Source organism: Pipistrellus kuhlii, unplaced genomic scaffold (genome assembly GCF_014108245.1).
Source record: "Pipistrellus kuhlii isolate mPipKuh1 unplaced genomic scaffold, mPipKuh1.p scaffold_m20_p_15, whole genome shotgun sequence".
Taxonomy (NCBI): domain Eukaryota; kingdom Metazoa; phylum Chordata; class Mammalia; order Chiroptera; family Vespertilionidae; genus Pipistrellus; species Pipistrellus kuhlii.
Genome location: NW_023425460.1, coordinates 29,718,011 through 29,742,308, shown reverse-complemented (window position 1 = coordinate 29,742,308; position 24,298 = coordinate 29,718,011). Strand labels below are relative to the sequence as shown.

Sequence of the window (24,298 nt, the reverse complement as noted above, 5' to 3'; positions counted from 1 at the left end):
GGAAAACAGAAAAAGAGGTTTGAAGGGAAGCTCCTGTTTCCTGATCAGTCTCTTTGCCCACAGAGTCAGCTAACTAAACCTGTGAAGAATACTTCAAGCAGGGGTTTTTAATCTAAGTGTGGATTTGCCTCTTGGGACACCAATTTTGTTATGCTGTGATAAGTACCAGAATCCGATAGTATAAAGATGAGGAAGTAGAATTCCATGTCAGTTCCCTGTAGGGGTCAGGCCAGACCTTTACTCTAAACCTCAGCTCATTCTAGTCCTCCTTGATGAACCTTACATAAGTGCTTAGCTGATATCAGCTAGTCCATTCTAGACTGTATCTAAATCCTAGAGTGATTTGGAAACCTAAGAAAGTGAGCACAAAAGTAGCTAGGTTTCTAATCTGCTTAAGGTTATCTGGGATCCAAAGACGCAGAGAGCCCATAAATATGCATCACGGTGTGAGTAAACTTCCTGAAATTGTAGGCAAAAATAATTTTTTAAAATATTTTTTACAGAGAGGAAGGGAGAGGAATAGAGAGTTAGAAAGAGCTGATGAGAGATCAATCAGCTGCCTCCTGCACACCCCCTACTGGGGATGTGCCAGCAACCAAGGTACATGCCCTTGACCCAGAATCGAACCTGGGACCTTTCAGTCCGCAGTCCGATGCTCTATCCACTGAGCCAAACCAGTTAGGGCAATGTAGGCAAAAAAATTTACGTGTATTCTTCTCAGGACAACTTTCATCAGATGAGCAAATCATGAGTTTAAACCTAGCTCTCCACACAAAGCCCTTGCAAAAAAAGGCTGAGAACCCCTAAACTCAGGGCATAAGCGTGCTCAAGACCTAATGATCTCAATAACCTAACATGGAGCAGGGCTTAGGCCCAGGGAAACTCTGTCTAAGGCAGTAAGGCCCTCTGGGGACAGGTCACTGACCTTTGTACGGGGTACAATGTTGAGTTCCAGTTTTTGGTCCACCAGGCTGGCCCCTGCCTCTGAAAGATAGCCCTGGTTGAGGACAAGGCAATCACGGCCAAAGCAGCAGGGACAGCAGAGCTTCTGCAGCCACTTGGTCCACTTAGGATTAAGGTGCCCATAGGGCTCTTCATTCTTGGGTTTGAAAACAGCAATGATCTTCTACACAGACAAAAAAAAAAAAAAAAAAAAAAAAAAGAATGTTAAAGGCAAGTTGAGTAAAGTAGCTCACAAACCAGGTCAGCAGGAAAATTAAATTAAAATAAATAAATTAATAAAATAAATAATAAAATACCCTGGAAAAAAAGAAAAACAGGTTTGAAGGGAAGCTTTTGTCTCCTGATCAGTCTCTTGGCCTACAAAAGCAGCTAATTAAACCTGTGAAGAACACTTCAAGTAGAAGTTTTTAATCTAGAAGCATGGTTCCAAGTACCAGAAATGAGAGGGCCTGGGCAGACAGCCTCTACTTAGAGTTAGACACTCGGCTTCTCCCCAGCTTATAAGGGGAAGACACCAGCTTATGTATGCAGCTAGGAGACCCACTGATACAAAGGACTGTGGCCAAAGAGGTTGCCAAGTCTGGTATATGTGGCTCAACAATCAGCTGAAAGGAAATTAGTAAAGTATTATGGAATGAGGTTAAGAAAACGTCTTCAGCCAAAGCCGGTTTGGCTCAGTGGAAGAGCGTTGGCCTGGGGACTGAAGGGTCCCGGGTTCGATTCCGGTCAAGGGCATGTACCTTGGTTGCGGGCACATCCCCAGTGGGGGGTGTGCAGGAGGCAGCTGGTCGATGTTTCTCTCTCATCGACGTTTCTAACTCTCTATCCCTCTCAATTCCTCTCTGTGTAAAATAAATAAAATATTTAAAAAATAATAATAAAATAAAAATAAAAAAAGAAAACGTCTTCATTGATGGTTGATTTCCTCTATCAGCTTTACTATCCCACCCCCTGGATATTAATGAAATCTTACAATAAAAAGTTCAGAAATGACAAAATATGAAAGCAAGAGAAAAAATAATCACAGCAGTAAAAGGAATATGGTTAGAATGGGGTTCTCTTAAGTCATTCTAATAGACAAGAGACCAGGACAGGAGAGGCCACAAAAATTAAAAATCCATCTTCTCTAGGCGACAGTAACTTAATCCTCAAAGGTCCTTGGAAATAGAGGATGCTGCTGCAACCTAGAAACTATGGTCCTCCCTCCTGAAGATTTCTACCCCAGGCTAGTCAGCTCCCTGAGGTTGTTTTACATCTTTCTCATTCCCTGCAATCCCCCAAATTGGTCATTTCAAAGAAAGAGAAGTAAATATGCTATTCAAGTGATGTCTCTTCTTATTATATGACTCTTCCTCTCCCTTCACCCCACAGCCAACTCAAGCTAGTCTGGGTCATAAGACATTTTCCTGTGGGTATCACTTCCTGAATGGCAGGTCACATCAGAAAACATACACCCATCTGCCTGCATTAATGAAGTACCCATATTAGGAATTGGCTAGGCACATCTCTCCAACAATATTTGGTCAATCACAAGGCCAGTTCCTTCAAGAGGCCTTGTAAGGATTTGAGAGAGCTAAAAAATACAGAACACTCTTCCTCCTTCAAAAAGAATCAATTTATTCTTAAAGATAAATAAACTTACTTATCCACTGGAAAAAATCAAATGCATACATTCATAAGTCAGAATTACATTCTTATTTAAAGTGGCTAGTAAGAGGCTGAAGTTAACAATCTTCCTCTCCATCTCTGTGCCCTTGAATCCTGGGCTCTGAATCACACACCTCACCACTCAGAGGATGACGGATAATCCACTGTAACTCTCTGGAACCTGGCAGTGAATCACTGGACAATGTGAGGCATGTCTCAGAACTCAACAGTCAGTTCAACTGAAGCACAATGTGGAGTTTAGCAAACTGGTCCCCAAAGGGGAAAACAAGACATTCCTATTACTAGCGAGGCTGAAAAACGCCAGGGCTGAGGTTTAACTACTTCCACTTAAAGAAAGCAGAACTTGAAAGCCAAGAGTACAGCCAAGCATCATTTATAGACTAACCCTGGCCAGTGTGCTCAATGGTTAGAGCATCAGCTGGCGCACCAAAGGGTCAAAGGTCCAATTCCTGGCTAAAGGTGTATATCTGGGTTTCGGGCTCACTCCTCACCCCTGGTAGGAGCACATGCAGGAGGCAAACAGTCAATGTGTGTCTCTCACATCAATGTTTCTTTCTCTTCTCACCTATCCCTCCTTTCCATATTCTATGAAAAACAATGGAAAAATATCGTCAGGTGAGGATTAACAAACAAACAAACAAACAAACAAAAAAATAGTACCGCACTGATTTCATGACAAACTCTTGGTGAATAAAATATTTTTAAGAGGTTGAAATTATGATATAAGGCCAAATTCCAATTAGGATTATTTATCTAATGAATTTACTATTCTCAATGGTCATGAAAGCATCTTTTCAAAATCATATGACTTTTCCCCTAGCTGGTTTGGTTCAGTGGATAGAGTACCAGCCTGGGAACTGAAGGTCCCAGGCTGGGTCCCACTATGGTGCATGCAGGAGGCAGCTGATCAATGATTCTCTCTCATCATTGATGTTCCTATCTCTCCCTCTTCCTTTCTAAAATGAATAAAAATACATTTTAAAAAACCGTATGGCTTTTGCCTTACTCAATGCTAACGTACCCAAGAAAGCCTAATCCAGAAATCAATGGGCAAATAGCTTAAAAAAACACTCAAAACAGGAACCATGCCAAGGGATTTCAGGTGTGTCAAATTTCATTTAATCTTCTCAATAAACTAGTGAATCCAGGCTATTCTTTGATTCTTGGAAATAAAAATATCTAGTATTACTAGCCTCACAAAACAGAAAATACTAAAAAAAAAACAAAAAAAAACTTTAGTAGGTGATTGAGTATGAGACTTGAAGTGCAAGGATGTAACTGAGGAGGGTAATAGGAGTGCTCTCTACCATGACTTCTGACCTAGCAGTTTCCATTTTACTGTTCCAGGTCCCTGCTTGCTTGCCCTGAGGGAGAAATAATCCTACATTGAGAAATGGAGTCAGGGCTGTTATCTTAAAAAAAACTGTTGGGACTGTCTAGCTCCAAAGGTAATTGTCACAGAAACTACTGTTCTCTCCTGATCCCCCTTCTTCATTGGACACAGGAGCCCGACTTTAAGCTGTGCAAAATAAAAACTATAGTTCCAGGCACTACTGCAGCTAAGTTCTGGACAGTGAGATATAGAGAGGAGTCTGGAACAACTTCTAAAAAATGCCTTAAAGGGAGTGGGCATATGATCCCTCTGCCCTTTCTTCTTCCAAGTGGCTAAAAAGCAGATAAGATGTCTGCAGTTTGAATAGCCATCTTGGATTATTAAATAGAAGCCATATACTACAGATGGCTGATCAGCTGGATAGAAGTTTGCATCCCCAATAAAGTAAAATGCCATTTTTGAGTGGCTTAGACTTCTTTTATGAAAGTTAAATGTACTTTTATTCAAGTCATTTTTTAAAATTTTTATTTATTGGTTTTAGAGAGAGAACATTAATTTGTTGTTCCACTTATATATGCATTCATTGGTTGCCTCTTCTTTAAAAAAAAAAAAATTTCATTGATTTCAGAGAGGAAGAGAAAGGGAAGGAGAGAGACAGAAACATCAATGATGAGAGAGGCCGAAACCGGTTTGGCTCAGTGGATAGAGCGTCGGTCTGTGGACTGAAAGGTCCTGGGTTCGATTCCAGTCAAGGGCATGTACCTTGGTTGCGGGCACATCCCCAGTGGGGGGTGTGCAGAAGGCGGCTGATCAATGTTTTCTCTCATTGATGTTTCTAATTCTCTATCTCTCTCCCTTCCTCTCTGTAAAAAATAAATAAAAAAAAATATTTTAAAAAATGATGAGAGAGAATCATTGATTGGCTGCTTCCTGCATGCTCCACCCCAGGGATTGAGCCCACAATCCAGGCACGTGCCCTTGACCAGAATTGAACCTGGGACCCTTCAGTCCACAGGCTGATGCTTTACCACTGAGCCAAACTGGCAAGGGCCTGAGTCATTATTATTTTAAAATTTTTATGCACACAGTCAAATTTATTCTTAACCAAAATAGTAGCTGAAAAGAGAAATCAGGAATTCAAATGACACTAACTCTGAGGCAGCAGAGTATTTAGGAGAAAGAACTCTGGAGCCAGTTTGCCAGTGTCTATATCCTGTCTCCCACTTCCTAGCTGTGAAATCTGGGTCAATTACTTATACTGTGTGCCTTGGTATCATTATCTGTGGGGATAATAATAGTACCTACCCATGAGGGTGTGATGTGAATTAAGTGAGTTATTATTTGCAAAGCATTTAAAACAGTACCTGGAAAATAATAACTATCTAAGTATTTGTCAAGTAAAATAAACTCGTTTAGAGCAGGGCCAAAGATGATAAGACCAACTACAGTGAGTCTGCGGGCCAGTCTGACACACCACAGGATTTAGGAAGTGGTCCTCTGCTCTAAACCACATTCTCCTCAGTGGGAGCAGGATGGTTACATTAATAAGTTTTGTCAGGGCACTTGTGTTTCAACATCCCCTTTAAGAAAGGACAGTGGTCAGGGAATTATAGAGACTGGAATCCCACAAATCACCAAGAAATAAACCAGAGTCTGTCATTCTCTGTGGCCCAAATACTGAGATAGTAGTACTTTATCTGCCAGGTAGAATTGAGAGATCATATTATTCCCACCTGTCAGAGCACCTGATCACTTAGCTGATGTGACACACTTCCAACAGAGCTGATACAGTATTATGACAGAAAAACAAAAACCTTCCTCTGGCTCCTGTATCTAGCAAAAATAATCAGTCAACAAGGCAAATAAAAAAATACACCCACTCATATCTTATCTTAGATGTCATTCTGGTTCTCCAATACAAAGATTAAAGTATCTTGCTAACATTTAGACCTCAGAGCACCTAGCTTTCTTTTCTTCTAGAAGTGATGGTTCCGCTTTGAGCTTTTCATTTGACTCTCTGCTCTCTTCTTTGAGGGACTCAGAAATACCTATTTCTCTTAAAGCTTTTTCCAACTTAGTCTGTGTTAGAGTTGACGGCAGATTTGCTCTCTGAGTCTTGGAGATAATTCAGGGATGACAACACCTGGGAGAATAACTAAATCATTCAATGAACCTAACCAAGCACTACAAGTCACAGCACATCCTAGCCACTCAGCACTCCTATCAAAATAGCATCATCCATTTAAAGAGTTCATACGGGAGAGGTGCGGGAAAAATTTGAGGGAGCTTTAACATCATTCTAACAAATATAACAATAACATATTTTTTCCAATAAACCATTCTGGCCCATAGATAACTTTAGCAAAGAATACTTGATATTTTTTGACCCACTGCTGATATTCCAATGACTCCTCTGCAGTTCTCAAAAGAATAAAGGTAGTTCACTCTAAAAGACCACCAGACATTCAAACTGCAAACCAGGAAAATCTATCATATAGCTACTGCCTGCCCTCACTCCAGCTACTTCAAACTGGACATCTAGAAACCTCTGCTGACTGCCTTCACAACTCAGAAACTGAGATTAAAATCTGTCCCAATCATTAACCTTTGTTTCTCTTTTGTTTCCATAGAAATGACTCTTATTAAATGACTGTGTAATAATAGGCCTAACTTTGAGAGCCTGCATGCATCACTGCCTCCTGAAGTGAGACAACTGTTTAACTAAACTGACTTATTCTCACGTCTGAGAGACTGGTTCTAAAGATGATGCAATCTACCAACTCCGCTTCTTGAGCTGGACTTCTTGGGAAAGTTTCAAAGGTGGAACTAAAAGGGAGCAAATTATACTACCCAAGATGTGTCCCTTTTGCATGTGGATTGTTTGAGCTGAAGGCAATCAAGAGCTGGCCATCTAGACCGAAACCGGTCTGCAGACTGAAAGGTCCCAGGTTCGATTCCAGTCAAGGGCATGCACATTGGTTTCAGGCACATTCCCAGTGCGGGGGAGGGTGCAAGAGGCAGCTGGTCGATGTTTCTCTCTCATCGACATTTCTAGCTCTCTATCCTTCTCCCTTCCTCTCTGTAAAAAAATCAATAAAAAAAGAAAAGAAATCCTAGATATCTTCATGTTCTCAAAAAACAAACAAACAAACAAACAAACAAACAAAGAGCTGGTCATCTTGCTGAAACCGGTTTGGCTCAGTGATAAAGCGACGGCCTGCGGACTGAAAGGTCCTGGGTTCAATTCCGGTCAGGGGCATGTACGTTGGTTGCAGGCGCATCTCCGGTGGGGAGTATGCAGGAGGCAGCTGATCGATGATTCTCATCGACGTTTCTAACTCTCTATTCCTCTCCCTTCCTCACTGTAAAAAATCAATAAAAAATATATATTTTTTTTAAAAAGAGCTGGCCATCTCAGGAAAAACTTTTACCTCTTCTTTAACTGCCTTAAAAAAAAAAAAATGTAGATAGAGGATCTGGCCCAGAAAGAGAGCTATTACCAGAGAGATTTTTTTTTCCTGTAGGACTTACCTGCATGGCAGGTAAAATGTCTGATTAGCAAACACCTGCTCTTCTTAACTTCCCAGTGAATTGCCCTCCTCCCCTTTGAAGCTCCAGCCCATATTCCTCAACTGAGATGGCATAGAAACCTCAATTGCCTGACTGCCTTTGAATCACATATGTGTATGGGGCTTCCATAACTTAGGAAATCAAATTTGTCTTTCTCCTGTTAAAAAAAATAAAAATAAAGATCATCTCTCAGCTGCCTCATCCCATCCCCATCCTTCTTTATACAAATGCAAAGGGCAAAATAAAGGTCAGCCGACACTTTGCCTTAGCTGAAAAAGCCAACTATGACAGCCCTGGGAGAGAAATGAAAGTAAGAAGGCAGCTGACAGTCCCGTGATTCTAGGACTCCATTCTAAGCTTGAGGAACCATAAAAATGTTTGAACAATTTCCCCCAAAAAAGTGAGCAATAACCAGTCAGATGAAAACTGGTGATTCCACCCACTCTCTCACCATCGTCAGCCAATGAGAGACCCGGGAAGGCGGCAGGAAAACATCCTCACAGCACAGAGGCTGGAATGAACCCTGAGGAGTCCCTGCCTGACGGGCTTCCAGTAACACTGGTTTGGTCCCAAAAGAGAGAGAAAAAACGGGCCCATATCCCATATCGGTAAGTGTGTAGGTTAATGCCCGAATAGCAGTCGCTGCACTTGACCGAACCTGCTAGAAAGCAGCTCCTCCCGCGCCTCTCTGTCCAGAAGCAGACTGCCCCACCACACAGCTGGGCCCTCCGCCTGTATCTGGTCAATTTCCTCTTTTTCACTTTCCGCTCACTCCTCCCCCACCGAATAGGTTCTGATTTATTTCTCCATTCCGCGGAGCTTCTCCATCCCCGTGGGCATTCCAAACCCTGCCGAGGGGCTCTCCCTGGAAAGTTTCTCCCTACTGCGACTTTTCTTTCTGCACCCCTTCTCCTCTTCATCCCCTCCCCCCGGTTGTGCGGAGCCCCAAACTCCCCTGGCAGGCCCGCTGTCCACGCCGCCCAGCTCTCACCCCCTGAGGGTCCTTGACGAAGTAGCTTCCGCTGGAGCCTTGGTAGATGCGCTCGGGGAAGATGCCGCGCTCGATGGCCACTTCGGCCTTCCGCACCACCGCCTCGAACTCCGGGTCCTCCGGGAACTCGTTCCGCTCCCGGTGGGCCTGCGCGGCGTGAACAGCGGCCAGGGCCTGGGCGTGAGCCGCCACCGTCTGGATCTGACCCTGGGCCGAGGCACCCCGGGCCCGATCCAGCAGTGGCTGCCGCTCCCGGTCGTGGCCTGGCGAGCCCGGCGGAGAAGGGACAGGGACGGGGCCGGTCGCCGCCGCCGCCGCCGCCACTCGGATCGCGCCCCCCGGGACCTGCGGAAAGTGAGCGCCCGGGCCGGACGGGAAGGTGTAGTCCGGGGGTTGGGCCCGCTCGGGGGACACTAGTGGGCTCGTCTCGTCCATCCCTCAGGCCGCCGGCTAGGGGACCCGGCGCGCAGCACACAGCTGAACTCCGGGACGGGACCAATCCCCAACGCCCCCAGCATCCGCCCGGCCAACCAGGTGGCGGCGCCTCTCTGGCCCCGCCCCCACCTTCCCTGTTTACTTGGTGACGAGTAAGCACAACCCCCTCGCGCGCGAGCAGTGGCCAATCAGGATCAGCGACTACGCAATCGCGCTCCGCAGATTTTGCTCATCACTTCTTCTGTGACTGCGCATGCGCCAGGAGCCCCAAACTCGTGCCAGACACGCCCTCAGCACTTCGCTTTCAATTGCTGACCCATCTTTGGGAGTTTTCAATAAAGTAACCTACCTAATCAGTCACTAATTATTGAGAGCCTACTGTGAACCTGGAAAAATCTAATTTTTTGCCCTAGCCGCTTTGGGTCAGAGGATAGAGCATCGCCCAAAGACTTAAGGGTCCAGTGTTTGATTCCTGTCAAGGGCATGTACCTTGGTTGCAGGCTCAATCCCTGTTTGCTGCATGCAGGAGGCAACCAAACAATGTGTCTCTCTAACATCCATGTTTCTATCTATCTGACTCTCCTCTTCCCTTCCACTCTCTAAAAATCAATGGAAAAATATCCTCAGGTGAGGATTAACCAGAAGAAAAGAAAAATCTAATCTTTGTATCTGCAGTCATTCAATCATGCACTTGGTCATTAAATATTTATTGAGGACCTACTATATTCTAGGTGCTGTAGAGACAGCGGTTAAGCAAAGAAACAAAAATCCCTTCTCGACCTAAATAGAAAGGTTTTTTGAAAATCTCAGTCCTCACGCAGTTTACACAGTACCTGCCACAAAGCTCAATGTTTATTTGTTAATGGAAGAAAGATATGGTCTCATTAAACTAAGAAAATAAAATCAAAGTAAGAGTGTTTTATTTATCACAGTAAAACCTCAGTATCTAGACACAGTAGGTGCTCAGTACATTTTTAAGTGAGGCATTGTGTAAAGAGAAGAATGTTACAGTCCTTATCCTCAAACTGAAGATATCCAACTCTTTGAGGCAGTAGGAGAAAAAGAGCCAACAATCAGAGCTGAAAACTCCATAAAAGAAGTTTAGTGGCTTGGGGGTACACTGGAGAGTCAGTAAAAGCCTTAAGTAGGGCATGTTCTATGAACTAAGTCTTAAAGGAAGAATGTAATCAAATCACTTGGCAAGGGGGAGGAAATTTGGAGTTTGAACCCTAACTTCACATTTATTAGTTATTTTGTACAAGTTATTTAACTCTCTAAGCCTCAGTTTCATCATCTATAAAATGAGAGTAATCATCTCTCTCTCAACTGATTAAATAAGAATCATGATAAACATGTAAAGAACTTAGCATAGTGCTTATCTGATATATATAAAAGCCTGAATGACCAAACTGGCCAACCAGTCACTATGATGCGCACTGACCACGAGGGGGCAGACGCTCAACACAGGAGTTGCCTCTGGTGGTCAATGAGCTCTCACAGCCAACCTCCTGCGGCCCCTCCCCTGACCTGACTAGCCAGCCAACCTCCCGAGACCCCAAGCGGCCCAATCCCTGACCAGGCTGAGAGACCTCACCCATGCACTGGGACTCTAGTTAGTATATAAAACGCTGTAAACAAATGGTAGGTTTTTACCTACCAGTTGTTGAAGTTATTATTGATGTTGTTATCACTTTTGTGCTCAAAGTAACCAGCAGAGATAGGTGTGGGTTTTTATAGAAGGTGACCAACTATATAGTAACCAATATTTTGTAATCATTCTGAAGAAGAGTGGAGGAATAAAATGGAGTCGCTATAGTTAAACTGCTGAATTACTAGAATCAAGTCAGTTGAGGCATGAAAGACAATTCTCTTCTTGTTTTAACTAAACTGGAAACAAATTTTTTAACTTTTCAGCCCTGCATCAATGCCTGGATATACTCCAATTTATTGTGTGTCAATACCTGGAGATACACCAGACATCCATATAATGGCTGAAGTACTCACATATCTGTACTACTACGTAAAGCTGACATCTATTATCCAGACCACAGATGTGACCAGACCTCCTGATGCCTATCTTCTAGACTGCTAGGCATCCATCATCCAGATCTCCTAACATCTGACTGATAACTACCTTGGACCAATCCGAGGGCTAAGAATGCAGAATCAATTCTGAAAAATGCACTTTTCACTATAAGAACTCTTAGCTTTTCTTGCTTCTTTGGAACACTTCTGGGTTTTTGACTGGTTGTTTCTGGTTTGCAAACCCTAAGACCCTTGAGTAAATCTTTGTAATTTATTCTAGCCAAAGCTTGCAGACTCCTTTAAGTTCATTCAACAATCATTTCTTGAATCAAATTGTTGCCACAGCTAACCGGAAGTACTGAATTGTCTTAAACTTTTATTTTGCCAAATAAACCATTTTAGCAAAGCCCCATACATATGGTTCAACTATACCTTTCAGTTATAAGACATGTTTCCCTTTCTGTTTTAAAACGACCCGGGATGCAGGACAAATTGTTAAAAATCGGGACTGTCCCTCCAAAAGCGGGACGTCTGGTCACCTTGATTTAAAAACAACTTAAACTTACTATTTATGGGGCATTTACAATGTCTCAGACACAGTACTGAGCTTTTGACATTGTATTCCCAAAAAAGGTCCTAGGCAGCCTTTATCATTATAATTTTCTGACCTGCAGATGAGGAAAAATCCCAACTCAGAGAGGCAATCTGTTTACTCTCTTCATGAGTTTGCCTTCTCTTAATAATTATAGTCGTGGGTTCTTCCATGTGCACGAATCTTTTCTTCTTCACACTTCGCAGTAAGTCCCCTGAGAGCGAGCAGTGATCGTGTCTTCCAGGCTGGCAGAGGAGCCCTGGCATCATGTGGCATTCCAAGTAAATAAACACAGACACACCGGTTGATGTGCGTGGTGTGTGGGCTGATTTGCTTCCATCTTGGCATTTTTTTAAATACAAAGGGACCCAGGTAATGACAACGACAACACACATCCCTACAAGGAATGCCAACGTGTCTTGATATCGGTGCCTGGCGCAGGGTTGCACGACTTAAACGACAGTTCGCCCGCTCCAGCACCTTACAGTTTACAAAGCTGCACCTCCAAAGCCGTGTGGAGGTTCTGTCCGGAAACTCCTCGGCGGGGCCGTTTACAACTGCGGAGATTGGTTTGGTTCGGTTCGGTTCGTTCGGTTCGGTTTGGTGTTGACATTTCAGCTAGGCTGCCCAGGCAGGAGCGAGATCTGAGTTCTCTTTCAGTCGGGGTTGCCGCGGTGGAACCCGGGGTCAGCCCCGTTCCTCTTTCGGATAGTTGACACTTCGCCCCGCACAAAGATGGCGCCGAGCCCCGACTGAGCCAATAGGAAGCGGCGTTGCTCCCGGTTGCCTAGGTGACAGCCAATGGGCAGCGGGAATTCTGGCCAGTGCGGCTGCCGGGATGGCGGGCGTCCAGAGGGGCAGGCGCTGGCGAGGGCGGCGAAGAGGCAGGTGGCAGGGGTGAGCCCGGCGGAGCGGAAGGCCGGCCGCTCGGACCCCGCGCCGGGGCGTGGCGGTCATCCCAAAAGGCGGAGCCCAGGTTGGCTGGCAGCGCGGGTAGGAGAGGGCCAGGAGAGTGTGGCGGCGAGGAAGGGACTGAGGAGCCCAGCCCGAGATGACAGGGGCTGGGAGCCTGGCTCCATGCCCGACGTGCTGCCCGGAGCGCGGCTGCCCCGGGGTCCCAAGCTCGGCCTCCCGTTCCCACCGCTGGGCCCGAGGCCTGGGAGAGCCCCTGGCACCGGGTTAGCGAGCGGGGTGGGTGGGGACGGCAGACCTGTGGGAGCAGAAAGTCTGGCCGCAGCCGGAGAGCAGACCCGGGTGGAGGGCAGGAGCAGTTCTGCAAAGCGAGGATGGGCGATGGGAGGAAAGGGGAGGTCCGCGTGGAAATGCTGTCTTTTGCCGCCGAGGGCTTTGTTTGCTTTGGGCCCGCCTCTCTCACCCTGGGGGAGAGACGTCCCACACTTGAAGGTTTGGAGAAATGGGATGCCTGTCAGTTTAGGGTAGCATCCTGCTAAGCTAGCATGTCCAAACTACTTAGTAACTTCAACTAGCATGTCCCAACTGCTTAGGTATCAGCAAGAGTAACTTGGCTATATTAGAATTCGGACGAGTCATTTCCTTAATCGTAAAATAGAATAATATCCTGGCAGTCCCTGTTGCCCAAAGTCGTCTTTTATTATTATTTTTTTTTTATTTTATTATTATTATTTTTTTTACCTTCTTTCTGGTATTAGGATTTTCTTCCCAGGTTCTTCAATCTAACCATTCCAAAATCTTCCTAAATAAGACCTTTACCTAGTAGCCATACATCAGTTTACTTTTCAAGTGGAAGGGAGACTTACAGGAAAAGAAATGACTTACTAGTGCAATAAAAATTATTCCATGCTCACTTAAAACACCTTAAAAAGAACTTTTGCATTTGTCCTAGGTTTATTCTATTCTTTGTTGATCCAATCCTTCATTTTCTTCTCTTTAGGATTCTAAAAGCCTAAGAACTGCTGTCTTCATAACTGAAGAAACTTGGACAAAACTATCATTCTTTAGGAGGGTAGCTTGAGAGAGACAATGTTAAAGATATATGTAGATAGTTAAGGTTTCTGCCTACAAATAACATTAGTTTTGTAAAAAAAATTGAGAGAGAGAGAGAGAAATTAGTTTGTTGTTCCACTTCTTTATGCATTCATTGATAGATTATTGTATGTACCCTGACCGGGGATGGGAGCCGCAACCTTGGTGTATGGGGACGATGTCCTAACCAACTGAGCTACCCGGCCAGGGCTCCAAACAATATTCTTAAACTGAAAATCTATTCCTCTTTATCTTAGTGTTTTTATTTAAGAAGTTCTCTGAATTTGGACACAGGTTATTATGAATACATAAATATTTTTTTTAACAATTTTTAAAAATAATTTTTTAACAATTTTGATTTCTGAAAAAAAGACAAACGGAATGGAAACAAAAGTTATTCCTATATTCAACTTCTATTTGGAAATGTCTGAGTAGGGGGAAAGGAAAGATAGCAGGGATACAGACTCTTGTGCAGACTAATAATATATTAGTTTGCCAGGACAAAGAGTCATTTTCCTTTTAGATGTTTGGATTGATTCTTTGCAAACCTTCCAACAAAAGAACAAAGGATGAGTATCTGCTTAGAGGAAACTTGAATCATCTTGACTTTGTGGATAGCTGAAGCCTAAACTCATAGGCCATCTAATCTCTTTAATAACTGATACAAATACCGACTTACATCCTTATTAAAGTACTAGAGGCCTGGTGCCCAAATTCGTGCATAGGTGGGGTCCCTTGGCCTGACCAGCAGTTGGGGCTGATTGGGAGGTTGGCAGACGGGGGGGGAGGGGCCAAGGGAAGTTGGCTGGCCAGGGGGAGGGACCATGGAAGGTTGGCCAGCTGACCGGGAGGGGGGACTGCGGGAGGTTGGCCAGCTGGCCACCTGATCAGGGTCATTGGAGGGGGGATGGCTGGCCAGGGGGAGAGATCATAGGAGGTTGGCCAGCTGTGGGAGGTTGTTTGTGGGAGTGCATTTACCACCAGGGGGCAGCTCCTGTGTCAGTGTGTGTCATAGCAACGGGTCATTCAGTCATTCAGTCCCTTAGGCTTTTATATATATATAGATTGGGTTTTCAGCCTTAATTAGCATAAATTATACTTTATTAAACTAGATTTGGCTCAATGACCATCTTAACTGGTGAAATTTTTTTTTTTTTGGATCATTGGCTATGCAGCTGAGTATTACTTAGCATGTCTAATTACAGAAATGGTAAATGAAAATCCTAACACTGACCCAGGCAGTGATGACATCAATTGTTTGGACATAGGTAGAAATTTCTAGTCAAATGTGTTGAACCATGGCCTTAGTCCCATGGAGTCAATATGTATTTCCCTTTAATTATTAATAGCACTTCTGATTGTGTTTTAGGCTATGGATTTTATTTTGAAACATAAATATTGAAGGGATTTTGCTCTATGTTCCTAGATCAAAAAGAAATGGAAATTTGTCGTATAGTATGCACTTTTGAAAACAATGGGAGAGGATAGTGGCAGGGTTAAGTTGAGAGATGATGTTCCTTTTCTTTCAGAGATCTTTTACTGGTCCCTCTGAGACAAGGTGGGATGGTCCCTCTGAGACAAGGTGGGATGCCACGATCTGGGAGTTTCCTGTGGCCTTAAGAAGAAGTAAACAAGAGGCTGCTTTCCCTGAGTCCCTATGTGGTCAATCTGATTCCTCAAATTGCACTGCAATAACTCCTTCCAAAGTTTTGAGTGAAGACAAGTTAACTGCTGCCTAACATTTAAAGGAAATGCCCTTATCTTCTGTATAAAGAATGACTTTGTGTTTATATTTTGTTTAGTCTTAAGACTTAGTAGAAGATATAGCCTTTCAGAAGATTCTGGCTTGTTTTGAGGAATGAGATAGTTCAGATTTGTGCCATTAGCTGGCTTTTAGGAATGGAAATTTGACAGATAGATCATAGGAAAGAATAACCACTACCATCCTTCTGGCTTAACTTGTTCTGGGAAGCAGCTGAAGATAGCCTCTTGCTAACTCACTGCCCGCAGTTTTGATGGAACACTGTTTCTCTTCCTCTCATTAATGTTGTATTTGCAATGGAGTCGCGTTGACCTCCACCCCAGGCTCACTCTGATGCTGGGCTGACGATAAGAGAATTGTGCACCTGAAACTGGATGCTGACCTTGTGGAACATTGATGGGACAGAGAAAGCATCACCTCTCTGAGGAAACAGTCCCACAGGTTTTGAGGGGCTTTAAGAAGAAAATGATCCTTTTTCTCAGGCTACCTTCTATTATGTGAAAGACCCTGGACATGGCCTTTCTGAGTAATTAAGAAGTGAGAAAGTCCCTGATTGGTGGACCTATGAGATTGACTCCCAAACATTCTAGAAGTGCCTCCACAAAGCAGGTCTTCATTAGAGGGGTAGAAATGAATGTTCCTCCGTCTGGGTGAGACCACAGAAGGTCTCAGAACTCAGCTATCCTCATAGCCGGGATGAAACAGGAGCTCTGAGGCAGAGCTAGGCCTAGAAGATGTGGCTGGGCTCTACTCTGTTCAGGCCAGGCTGATTTTACATCAGACCATTTTTGGGCATGTGGCATCTGTATCAAAAATTATGATGACACTAGAGGCCTGGTGCACAAAATTTATGCATGGAGGTGGGGTGGGGAGAGGGTGTCCCTCAGCTCAGCCTACACCCTTTCCAATCTGGGACCCCTCCAGGGATGTTCGACTGCAGCCGGACATCCCACTCACAATCCAGGACTGCTGGCTCCCAACCGCTCACCTGCCTGCCTGCCTGTGTGCCCTAACTGCTTCTGCCTGCCAGCCTGATCACCCCCTAACCACTCCCCTGCCAGCTTGATCAATGCCTAACTGCTCCCCTGCCAGTCCGATTGCCCCTAACTGTCCTCCCCTGCTGGCCTGGTACCCCCTAACTGTCTTCCCCTTCAGTCCTAGTCTTCCCCTCAAGCTACCCTCCCCTGAAGGCTTGGTCCTCCCCAACTGCCCTTTCCTGCTGGCCCGGTCACCTCTAACTGCCCTCCCCTGCAGGCCCAGTCACCCCCAACTGCCCTCCTTTGCAGGCCTGGTCTCCCCCAACTGCCCTCCCTTGCTAGCCATCTTGTGGTGGCCATCTTGTGTCCACATGAGAGCGGCCATCTTGTGTGTTGGAGTGATGGCAAATTTGCATATTACTCTTTTATTAGATAGGATAGGTCAAAATTAAAATATCTTATAGGGTGTTGATAAAGAACAGATGGGTGGCAACTGTTGTTTGCATTTCCTCTACTTAGTATTTATCTCATTAGTCAAAATTGCTGACTTTTCCCCCCACAAAATGCTATTTAAATTATGTTGGTGGCATTTTTATACTGAGACTTTAGAGAAATTTCCATTATAGTAAATGTGTGAGTATAGGTGTCTCTTTGAAGGAGAACAACATTTAAAGGGCAGGACTAGACAGTGTTCTAGGTACATTCATGAATGTTATTTCATTTAATCCGCATGCTAACACTGCGAAGTAGGTAATAATCCCCCCTTTCTAGAGCACACGTGTCGAACAAAGGCCCTCGGGCCAAATCCGTCCCGCCAGGCCTTGCAATGTGGCCCGCACCGCGCTGTCATCACTGCACTCCACTGCGTTTCCATCACAATGATAGTTTATGACTGTTCAGTAAACCATTCGGCCCTCGATTTAGGCTGGATTTTAGATTTTGGCCCCTTCTCTGATTGAGTTTGACACCCCTATTCTAGAGGAAGAGACTGAGGTTTAGAGCCAGACGTGGAGTATAAATAACGCAGCACTATTCACCCACCACCATTTGGAGAAGACGATGCATGCCTTGTTTTAGTTGAACATTTAAAGCACCACTTTAAAGATAAAAGATGCCAGACTTTCTTGTACTATGGGACCTACTCTTTGTAACCCCTTGACTTTCCATAATGGAGACGTCATTACAACCCTTAATGTTGTGTGTGATTTGGTCTTCTCTGGGGCATGAAGGGAAAGGAAGCCAGCAGTTGGCACCAGGCCCACGGAGATTTAAAAAAAAGTTGTCCTCCAGGTCTGACCTTAGTGCTCTGAATAAGAGACGCACTTGTCATGTTGGAATCAGTCAGGTGTCTGAGGGTCAGACTCCAGGTTAATTATTAATAACAGGGGACCTTCCAATGGTGACTTCCACCACAGGGAGCTCTTCACACACAGCATTCCCATTTATCGGAGTAGCAATCCACAACCTTTCAGGTGTGTAAGAACCTAATGATGTGCTCGCTAACACTGCAGGTGCCCAGGTTCTACCTGTACAGAATCTGATTCCAGTTGATCTGGGTGTGGGCCTAGGGCTATGCATAGTATTATTGTATTATTTCATTCTGGAGGCGGGGTGAGTAAAAAAGACCTAGGGGATTTAAAAAGGAAAAAGGGATTGCATTGTTTAAATACGTTACGTGATTTTATTTCTCTCTATTTATACTTAATGATAGTTTGGGTATCTTAGATCTCTTTTATAGTATATCCTTGAATAAAAACATTATTGTGAAGCCATAACAAGCCAGTCCTCAAATGTTATTGGGTGACGGTAATGGGTTTTCTTTCCTATGATATATCTGTCATAGTTATCCCTTCTGCTCCCATTACCCTGATAACTCCCTTGCTCAGGCCTTATGATCTCATATCTGGGTTTATCAGTTAGCTTTTGCTGAGTAACGCATCACCCCAAAACAAGTGGCTTCAAACAACCCTGTCTTTAGTCTGTGATTCTGTGGGCTAAGAATGTGGGGCTGTGTTCAGAGGGCTGCTCTTCTGGTCTTGCCTGAGCTCACCAAGGCTGCTGTGGTCAGCTGGGACAGCCGCTCCAGGTGGCCTCTCGTCAGCCAGCAGACTACCTGGACGTTTTCACCTGGGGACAGAACAGTTCAGGTGCAGCAAGAGGGCAAGAGTGCGCTTCAACCTGTGCTACGTCACCTCTGCTGACGTCCCATTCGTTACGTAACCCACCCATGTCCGGTGGGTGGAGGGATGAACAAACTGTCTCTTCGTGGGAGGCTCTGAGTGGAGGGGGAATCATTTGTGTTCATTTTCACAATCTACTGGATTATCACATCTCCTGCCTTGCCAGCTTCTCTGGCTGTAGGTTTTTGCTGCCCGAGTCCATTCTGCTTCCTGATGCCAATTTCATTTTCCTTAAACTTAGCTTTCATCATGTTATATCCCTGCTCAGCCCTCCCACCGCCCTGAAGCGCTCTCTTTGCCCACCTTATCAGCTGGAAACCCTTCTGCCTCACCGGAAAGATCTCCTCACACTCGCCTGACCCTAAAGGCAGAGCACGGGGTGCGAGGGAAACAACTAGCAGGCAGGGGAGGCCAGCACACTAGATCCAGCTTAGTCACCAACTAGCTTTCAACGCTCTGGGCTCCTGTTTCTCCAGCTATAACATGAGGGAGTTCAGATTAAATCTAAGAGGTTCTTTTCAAATCTAAGGTTTGGGCTGACAAATTTATTTATTTCCTGTTACTCCCTAAACATGCCTTCAGCTCTAGAAGATCCAGCTTCTTCTTTTCCTCCTGAACAGCCCGGGCTCACGTTACTCTCTCTGCTGCTTTCCTTCCCCGTGTCTTCTCAGTCTGGAGTTGCCCTTTGCCCTCTTCACTGCTTGTGTAAAATTCTGCCCACCTCTTTGTTAATCTCTGCCATCCAGTTTGCCAGCTAATTATATTATTTCTCATATTACTCAATGTTTATAAACTAGATTATAAACCTATATTGAGGAAAGAGACTGTATTTTACACATTGACTAAGTATATAGCAGGTTTCAATAAAATCTCTGTAGATTAATCCTAAATTTCTATCCCAGGTCATAGAAAGTTGGAACTGGTTGAAACTTTAAAGACAAGTAGGAGGATTAGGAGTGCTTGGGCAGAGGCGGTGATGGCGATGGTGGGAGAGGGGGTAGTGTGCACTGACTGAGCTGGTAGCCTTTAGAATGTATCTACAAAGTTGCTTTGCAGGCCTTTCCTCCAGCCACCCTGTGACACTGGTTCTCCTCTGCTTGTGTCCTGCAGTTTTCATCCTTCTGTAAGCTGTCACCATGACCCTGACAAAAGGTTCCTTCACCTACTCCAGTGGGGAGGAATATCGTGGCGAGTGGAAGGAGGGTGAGAGGACCCCTGGGGTGTCAGTGATGATTTTGGCCAAAGGATAATACTTCAGGATTTTTTCATCTTCAGGTCTTACTCCCAGATTTAATGTGATAGTGCTTTTCCTTTATTCAATTTTAGGATTATAAAATAAGAAATTTAAAAATATCATTGTTAATTCAACCTCCAGAAGCAAGTTAAGTCTTTCTACTTCTAAACTGTGTTTTAACCCTTTTATCTTTTAGTGATATTATTTGGGAATTGTTTTTCTAAGTGCTAATGTACTTAGCAGAGTAAAGGAATTATTTTGAGTGCCCATAAATCAGAACATACAGAAGTTGTTGCAATGACTTGATGCCAATGAACCTTAAGAATTTAAGGAAATTAGGGCAGGCACTCAAGAGCCAGTGGCATTCATTGCCTTGAATTTCCTGTGACAGTTTATTACAACTGCAAGTATCTATTCTTAGGAATGGTAAAATTCTTGGGAGCCTGAGACCATACAGGAATTAGTTCAATGATGCTCATTTGGAAACAATGTGGCCACTTAAAGGTCCCCTGGATCCAGTCCCAGTCAGGAGCTGCCTCAGGGAGGCAGTTGTGTCCATGAAGAACATTTCACACTGTTTCTGGACAACGTGCCTCGTTCTTTCCACGGTGGATCCTGCCATTGATGGATCCCTGAGCCTTGGGAGGAGAAATCGTGCAGAAGGGATGTGACCTTGTCTCTACATCGCCAGCCTTTCTCCTGCCTCCTAAATACCCGCTGTCCCCTTTAATATGACCTTGAGAGACTTCCTGAGGCTCCGCAGGGTCTGTCCATCCAAGGACCTGCCTCTTGCTCTGTTTTCTGGCCCGGGCAGTGGGTAAGCTCAGTCTTACTGATGTAGCATAGCTCAAGCCAGAGTTGCCAGTCCGGCTGATGGGTTTGCAATAGCTTCACAGTGCTAAGTGCTATACTTTTATTTTTCTCAGAGTGGCAATGTAGTTAAGTGTTGAGAGTGTCAGGTCAGGTTTGCCTGCTGTGTTTGCATTCTCTATGACTTAATTTGCTCTAGGTCAGTGATCGGCAAACCGCAGCTCATAAGCCACAGGCAGCTCTTTGGCCCCTTGAGTGTGGCTCTTCCACAAAATACCACGTGCAGGCGCACACATACAGTGCGACTGAAACTTCGTGGCCCATGCGCAGAAGTTGGTTTTTGGCCCAGGCGAGTCTATTTTGAAGAAGTGGCGATAGAACACTCAAGGGGCCAAAGAGCCGCATGTGGCTCGTGAGCCGTGGTTTGCTGACCACTGCTCCAGGATCTTGAGCAAGTTATTTAGCTTTCTTTTGCCTTGGTTTCCACATCCGCTAAATGAAAATGTAATAGTACTCTTACCTACCTTATAAGGCTCTCGTGAGGCTCAAATAAGATGATATATTACAAAGTGCTTAGGAGAGTGCCGGTACACAATAAGGCACTATTGTTAAGCGCTCTCTCATCTTTCATGCTTAGAGAGACCTGCTCCAAATCTGGTGGCTGTGACTTAAGATGGGAAGATTGCAGGAGCCAGGTTATGACTGTGGGTATTTGCCCTCTTCCCTGATAATGTCACTGCTTCTCTTTTTCCCTTTGGGGGTCGGGTGTGGAAGGAAAGGGATGTCAGACAGTGAGAGGGGGCCCGGAAACCGCCCCTGACATCCCAACCTGACATCTGTCCTTCTCTTTGCTCAGGCCGCAGACATGGTTTTGGTCAACTGATGTTTGCAGACGGTGGCACCTACCTGGGCCATTTTGAGAATGGGCTCTTCTGTGGCTTTGGGGTACTGACCTTCTCGGATGGCTCCCGGTGGGTACTGGTTCCTTCTTTCCTCAGCCTTAAACTAGGGAGAATCTGATCTAAAAATGATAGTAATAAATATCTGGTCAGCCCTAACCGGTTTGGCTCAGTGGATAGAGCATCAGCCTGCTGGAAGAGTCCCAGGTTTGATTCCAGTCAAGGGCATGTACCTTGGTTGCAGGCACATCCTCCAGTGGGGAGTGTACAGGAGGCAGCTGATTGATGTTTCTCATCGATGTTTCTACTTCTCTATCCCTCTCCCTTCCTCTCTGTAAAAAATCAATTAAATATATTTTAAATAAATAAATAAATAAATAAATATCTGGTCAAACAAGAGCTTGTCCTAGGCCCTTTGAAAATAGGCAAGGAGTGGCATGAGTTTTATTTTATAGATCTAAAGTTTGAAATGGCAGGAGGTGAGTGACCTCCCTCCCCCCACTGCTCTGCTATTTCCTTGAGATTAGGGGGCCTCCCATACATACTCTCTGACTTTTCTCTGCTGAATGAGACTGGGCTGGCAGAGCTCTGAGATAAGGGAGATCAGTTTTGCTCCTTGGCGTTCATAAATAACACATATTGGAAGCTGCTTGTAAGCGTTAACTCGGACAGCTCACTGCCCTGCTAAAGGCTAACATCTTGTGTTCCTGCAGGTATGAGGGGGAGTTTGCCCAGGGCAAGTTTAATGGCGTCGGAGTCTTCATTCGACACGACAACATGACCTTTGAGGGGGAATTCAAAAATGGCAGAGTAGATGGCTTTGGTAAGTTGCAGCCCAGCAGGATGGGAGACTTAGGTGAGCACCCTATGCGGGGGACATATACCGTTAGCTCTAATCCTTCTATGGATGCCCAGCAATCCATAGGGATAGCGCCCGAATGCCTGCCTATTCGTCAAACTTGCCGCCAGAGTACTTCCGAGAAGGCTGGGAGGGTTTCTTTTCCTCAGCCTGATCTGTCACGCTGTTCCCTGAATCATTGATGCCATTAACCCTTATTTCCTGTCTCCTTCAAAGGCCTGCTGACTTTCCCCGATGGGTCCCACGGAATACCCCGCAACGAAGGTCTGTTTGAGAACAACAAGCTGCTGCGGCGGGAGAAGTGCTCGGCGGTCGTACAGCGGGCCCAGAGCGCCTCCAAGTCAGCCAGGAACCTCGCCGCGTGATGGGCGCACTCCGCACCCGCTCACAAGATGCCCCGCTATCCACTCGGGAACGAACGAACCAGACGTGAGAGGAGATGACATGGCCTTGTGCTGTCCACACCACCTGCCAGTCAGGGCTGCGACCACAGAGAAGTTGTGAGGACTGTGGCCCAGGCCCTGCAGCAGTGGTTCCCAGTGCTATCCTTTCCGTGTCTCTCTGTCCCTAGCGCCCTGGGTTACCCAGTGCAGACCTGCCGCTGCCTTGCACTTCCTGTTCTGCTAAGTGAGGCAGAGTCTCTTCATTCTGCCTGTATTTGGGGTGGATGAGCCACATATACCCCCTGTGAAGGATTAGGTAACAGTGCTGTTTCCCTTCCCCTGACTTGACAAGCTGTCCTGCTCACCTGAATTCTAGCAGATACTCCCCATTTGTGCCTCTCTCCTTCATTAGACATGGATTCCTTTATGGGATAGTCAGGAAAGAGACTGATGCAAACAGTCATCTTATAACTTGTATTTATTACATACTCCAGGGCAGAGGGCAGACCTCTCTGGGCCGTATCAGGTCCTACCATGGAGTGAACTGAATCCGTAGGGCCGACATAGCTCCTTCCCGGAAGTGGACCAGTGGTTTAGGTAGAATTGGAGCCATCCTGGAACCCTGGTGAACTAACCGAGCATTTGGCTCCTTGCATTTGGTTCACTGTAACTCTGCCACCATAAGCCTTGGCCATCAGGCCTGGGGATCAGGTCTGGACTGATAGGATCTCTGCACAGTTCTTCACAGAGGCCTCCAGTTACCCCGTGACCCGAACACACCCCACCCCACCCACTCCACCCCTTTATCCTCACACTGAATGTCTCCTCAATAGCAGATTAAGGTGGAAATTATAGCCGCGTGCCTCTATTTATTCTTTGAATGTTACTGTAGAAACAGGTGTTTATGATGAATAAAACTACCAGAACTGCCTATACTTAGTTTTCTTGACTTTCTTGTCATGTGTCCTCATGAATATTAACCCATTTGTTGTTTCTAAAAATTAATCACAGCTCTGGCCAGTGTGGCTCAGTTAGTTGGTTGAGTGTCGTCCCGTGCGTGCACTGAGAGAGGTCACTGGTTCAACTCCCAGTCAGGGCACATGCCAGGATTTTTTTCTCTCTCTTCCTTCCTTTCTCTCTAAAAGTCAATAAAAATATTTAAAAATAAATATTAGTCACAGATGGGGGCTTGGAACTGACATTGCACACTTTACTACATATATCATCTGATTATAAAAATCTCTGCACAGCCCTAGCTGGTTTGGCTCAGTGGATAGAGCGTTGGCCTGCGGACTGAAGGGTCCTGGGTTTTATTCCAGTCAAGGGTACATACTCGGGTGTGGGCTCACTCCCCAGAGGGGGGGGTATGCAAGATGCAGCTGATCAATGATTCTCATCATTGATGTTTCTATCTCTCTCCCTCTCTGAAATCAATAAAAATACATTTTTTAAAAACCCTCTGCATAAAAGAAGCATTTAAAAAAAAAAAAATCAGACGTGTTTAACTAATGTCATCCCAAAATAATTTTTAAAAAATCAGGCTAAGGTTGTCCAAACTAGTGGCAGAGCTGAGTGGGTTTGTTTCCAGATCTTTTTATTTATTTATTTATTTA

General features: G+C 45.1%; 2 protein-coding genes across 7 annotated transcripts in view; one reads left to right on the top strand and one right to left on the bottom strand.

The window, feature by feature from the left end:
- PI4K2A (phosphatidylinositol 4-kinase type 2 alpha) overlaps positions 1-9,056 on the bottom strand; it is a 30,165-nt gene extending 21,109 nt beyond the window's left edge. The window contains exons 1-2 of one of the 3 annotated variants that reach the window (XM_036438745.2): positions 8,526-9,056; positions 926-1,126 (exon numbers count right to left, since the gene is read on the bottom strand). In XM_036438745.2, coding sequence (XP_036294638.1) covers positions 926-1,126; positions 8,526-8,960 — 636 coding nt within the window. In that variant the 5' untranslated portion in view covers positions 8,961-9,056. The remainder of the gene's footprint in view (positions 1-925; positions 1,127-8,525) is intronic. The other 2 variants (XM_036438744.2, XM_045581965.1) reach the window with 2 other exon arrangements.
- Positions 9,057-12,363: 3,307 nt separating this feature from the next.
- Positions 12,364-23,616, top strand: MORN4 (MORN repeat containing 4). 4 transcript variants are annotated; one of them, XM_036438772.2, is made up of 6 exons: positions 12,492-12,553; positions 19,403-19,494; positions 19,611-19,703; positions 21,401-21,515; positions 22,157-22,266; positions 22,519-23,616. In XM_036438772.2, exons 3-6 carry the CDS (start codon positions 19,637-19,639, stop codon positions 22,665-22,667), a joined length of 441 nt encoding a protein of 146 aa, XP_036294665.1. In that variant the 5' UTR covers positions 12,492-12,553; positions 19,403-19,494; positions 19,611-19,636; the 3' UTR covers positions 22,668-23,616. The 4 variants fall into 4 exon arrangements, with proteins under 4 accessions (XP_036294663.1, XP_036294664.1, XP_036294665.1 ...); XM_036438773.2 differs by lacking the exon at positions 19,403-19,494 and adding an exon at positions 21,182-21,239 and having other exon boundaries at positions 12,534-12,553; XM_036438771.2 differs by lacking the exon at positions 19,403-19,494 and having other exon boundaries at positions 12,417-12,553.
- The last annotated feature ends 682 nt before the right edge of the window (positions 23,617-24,298 follow it).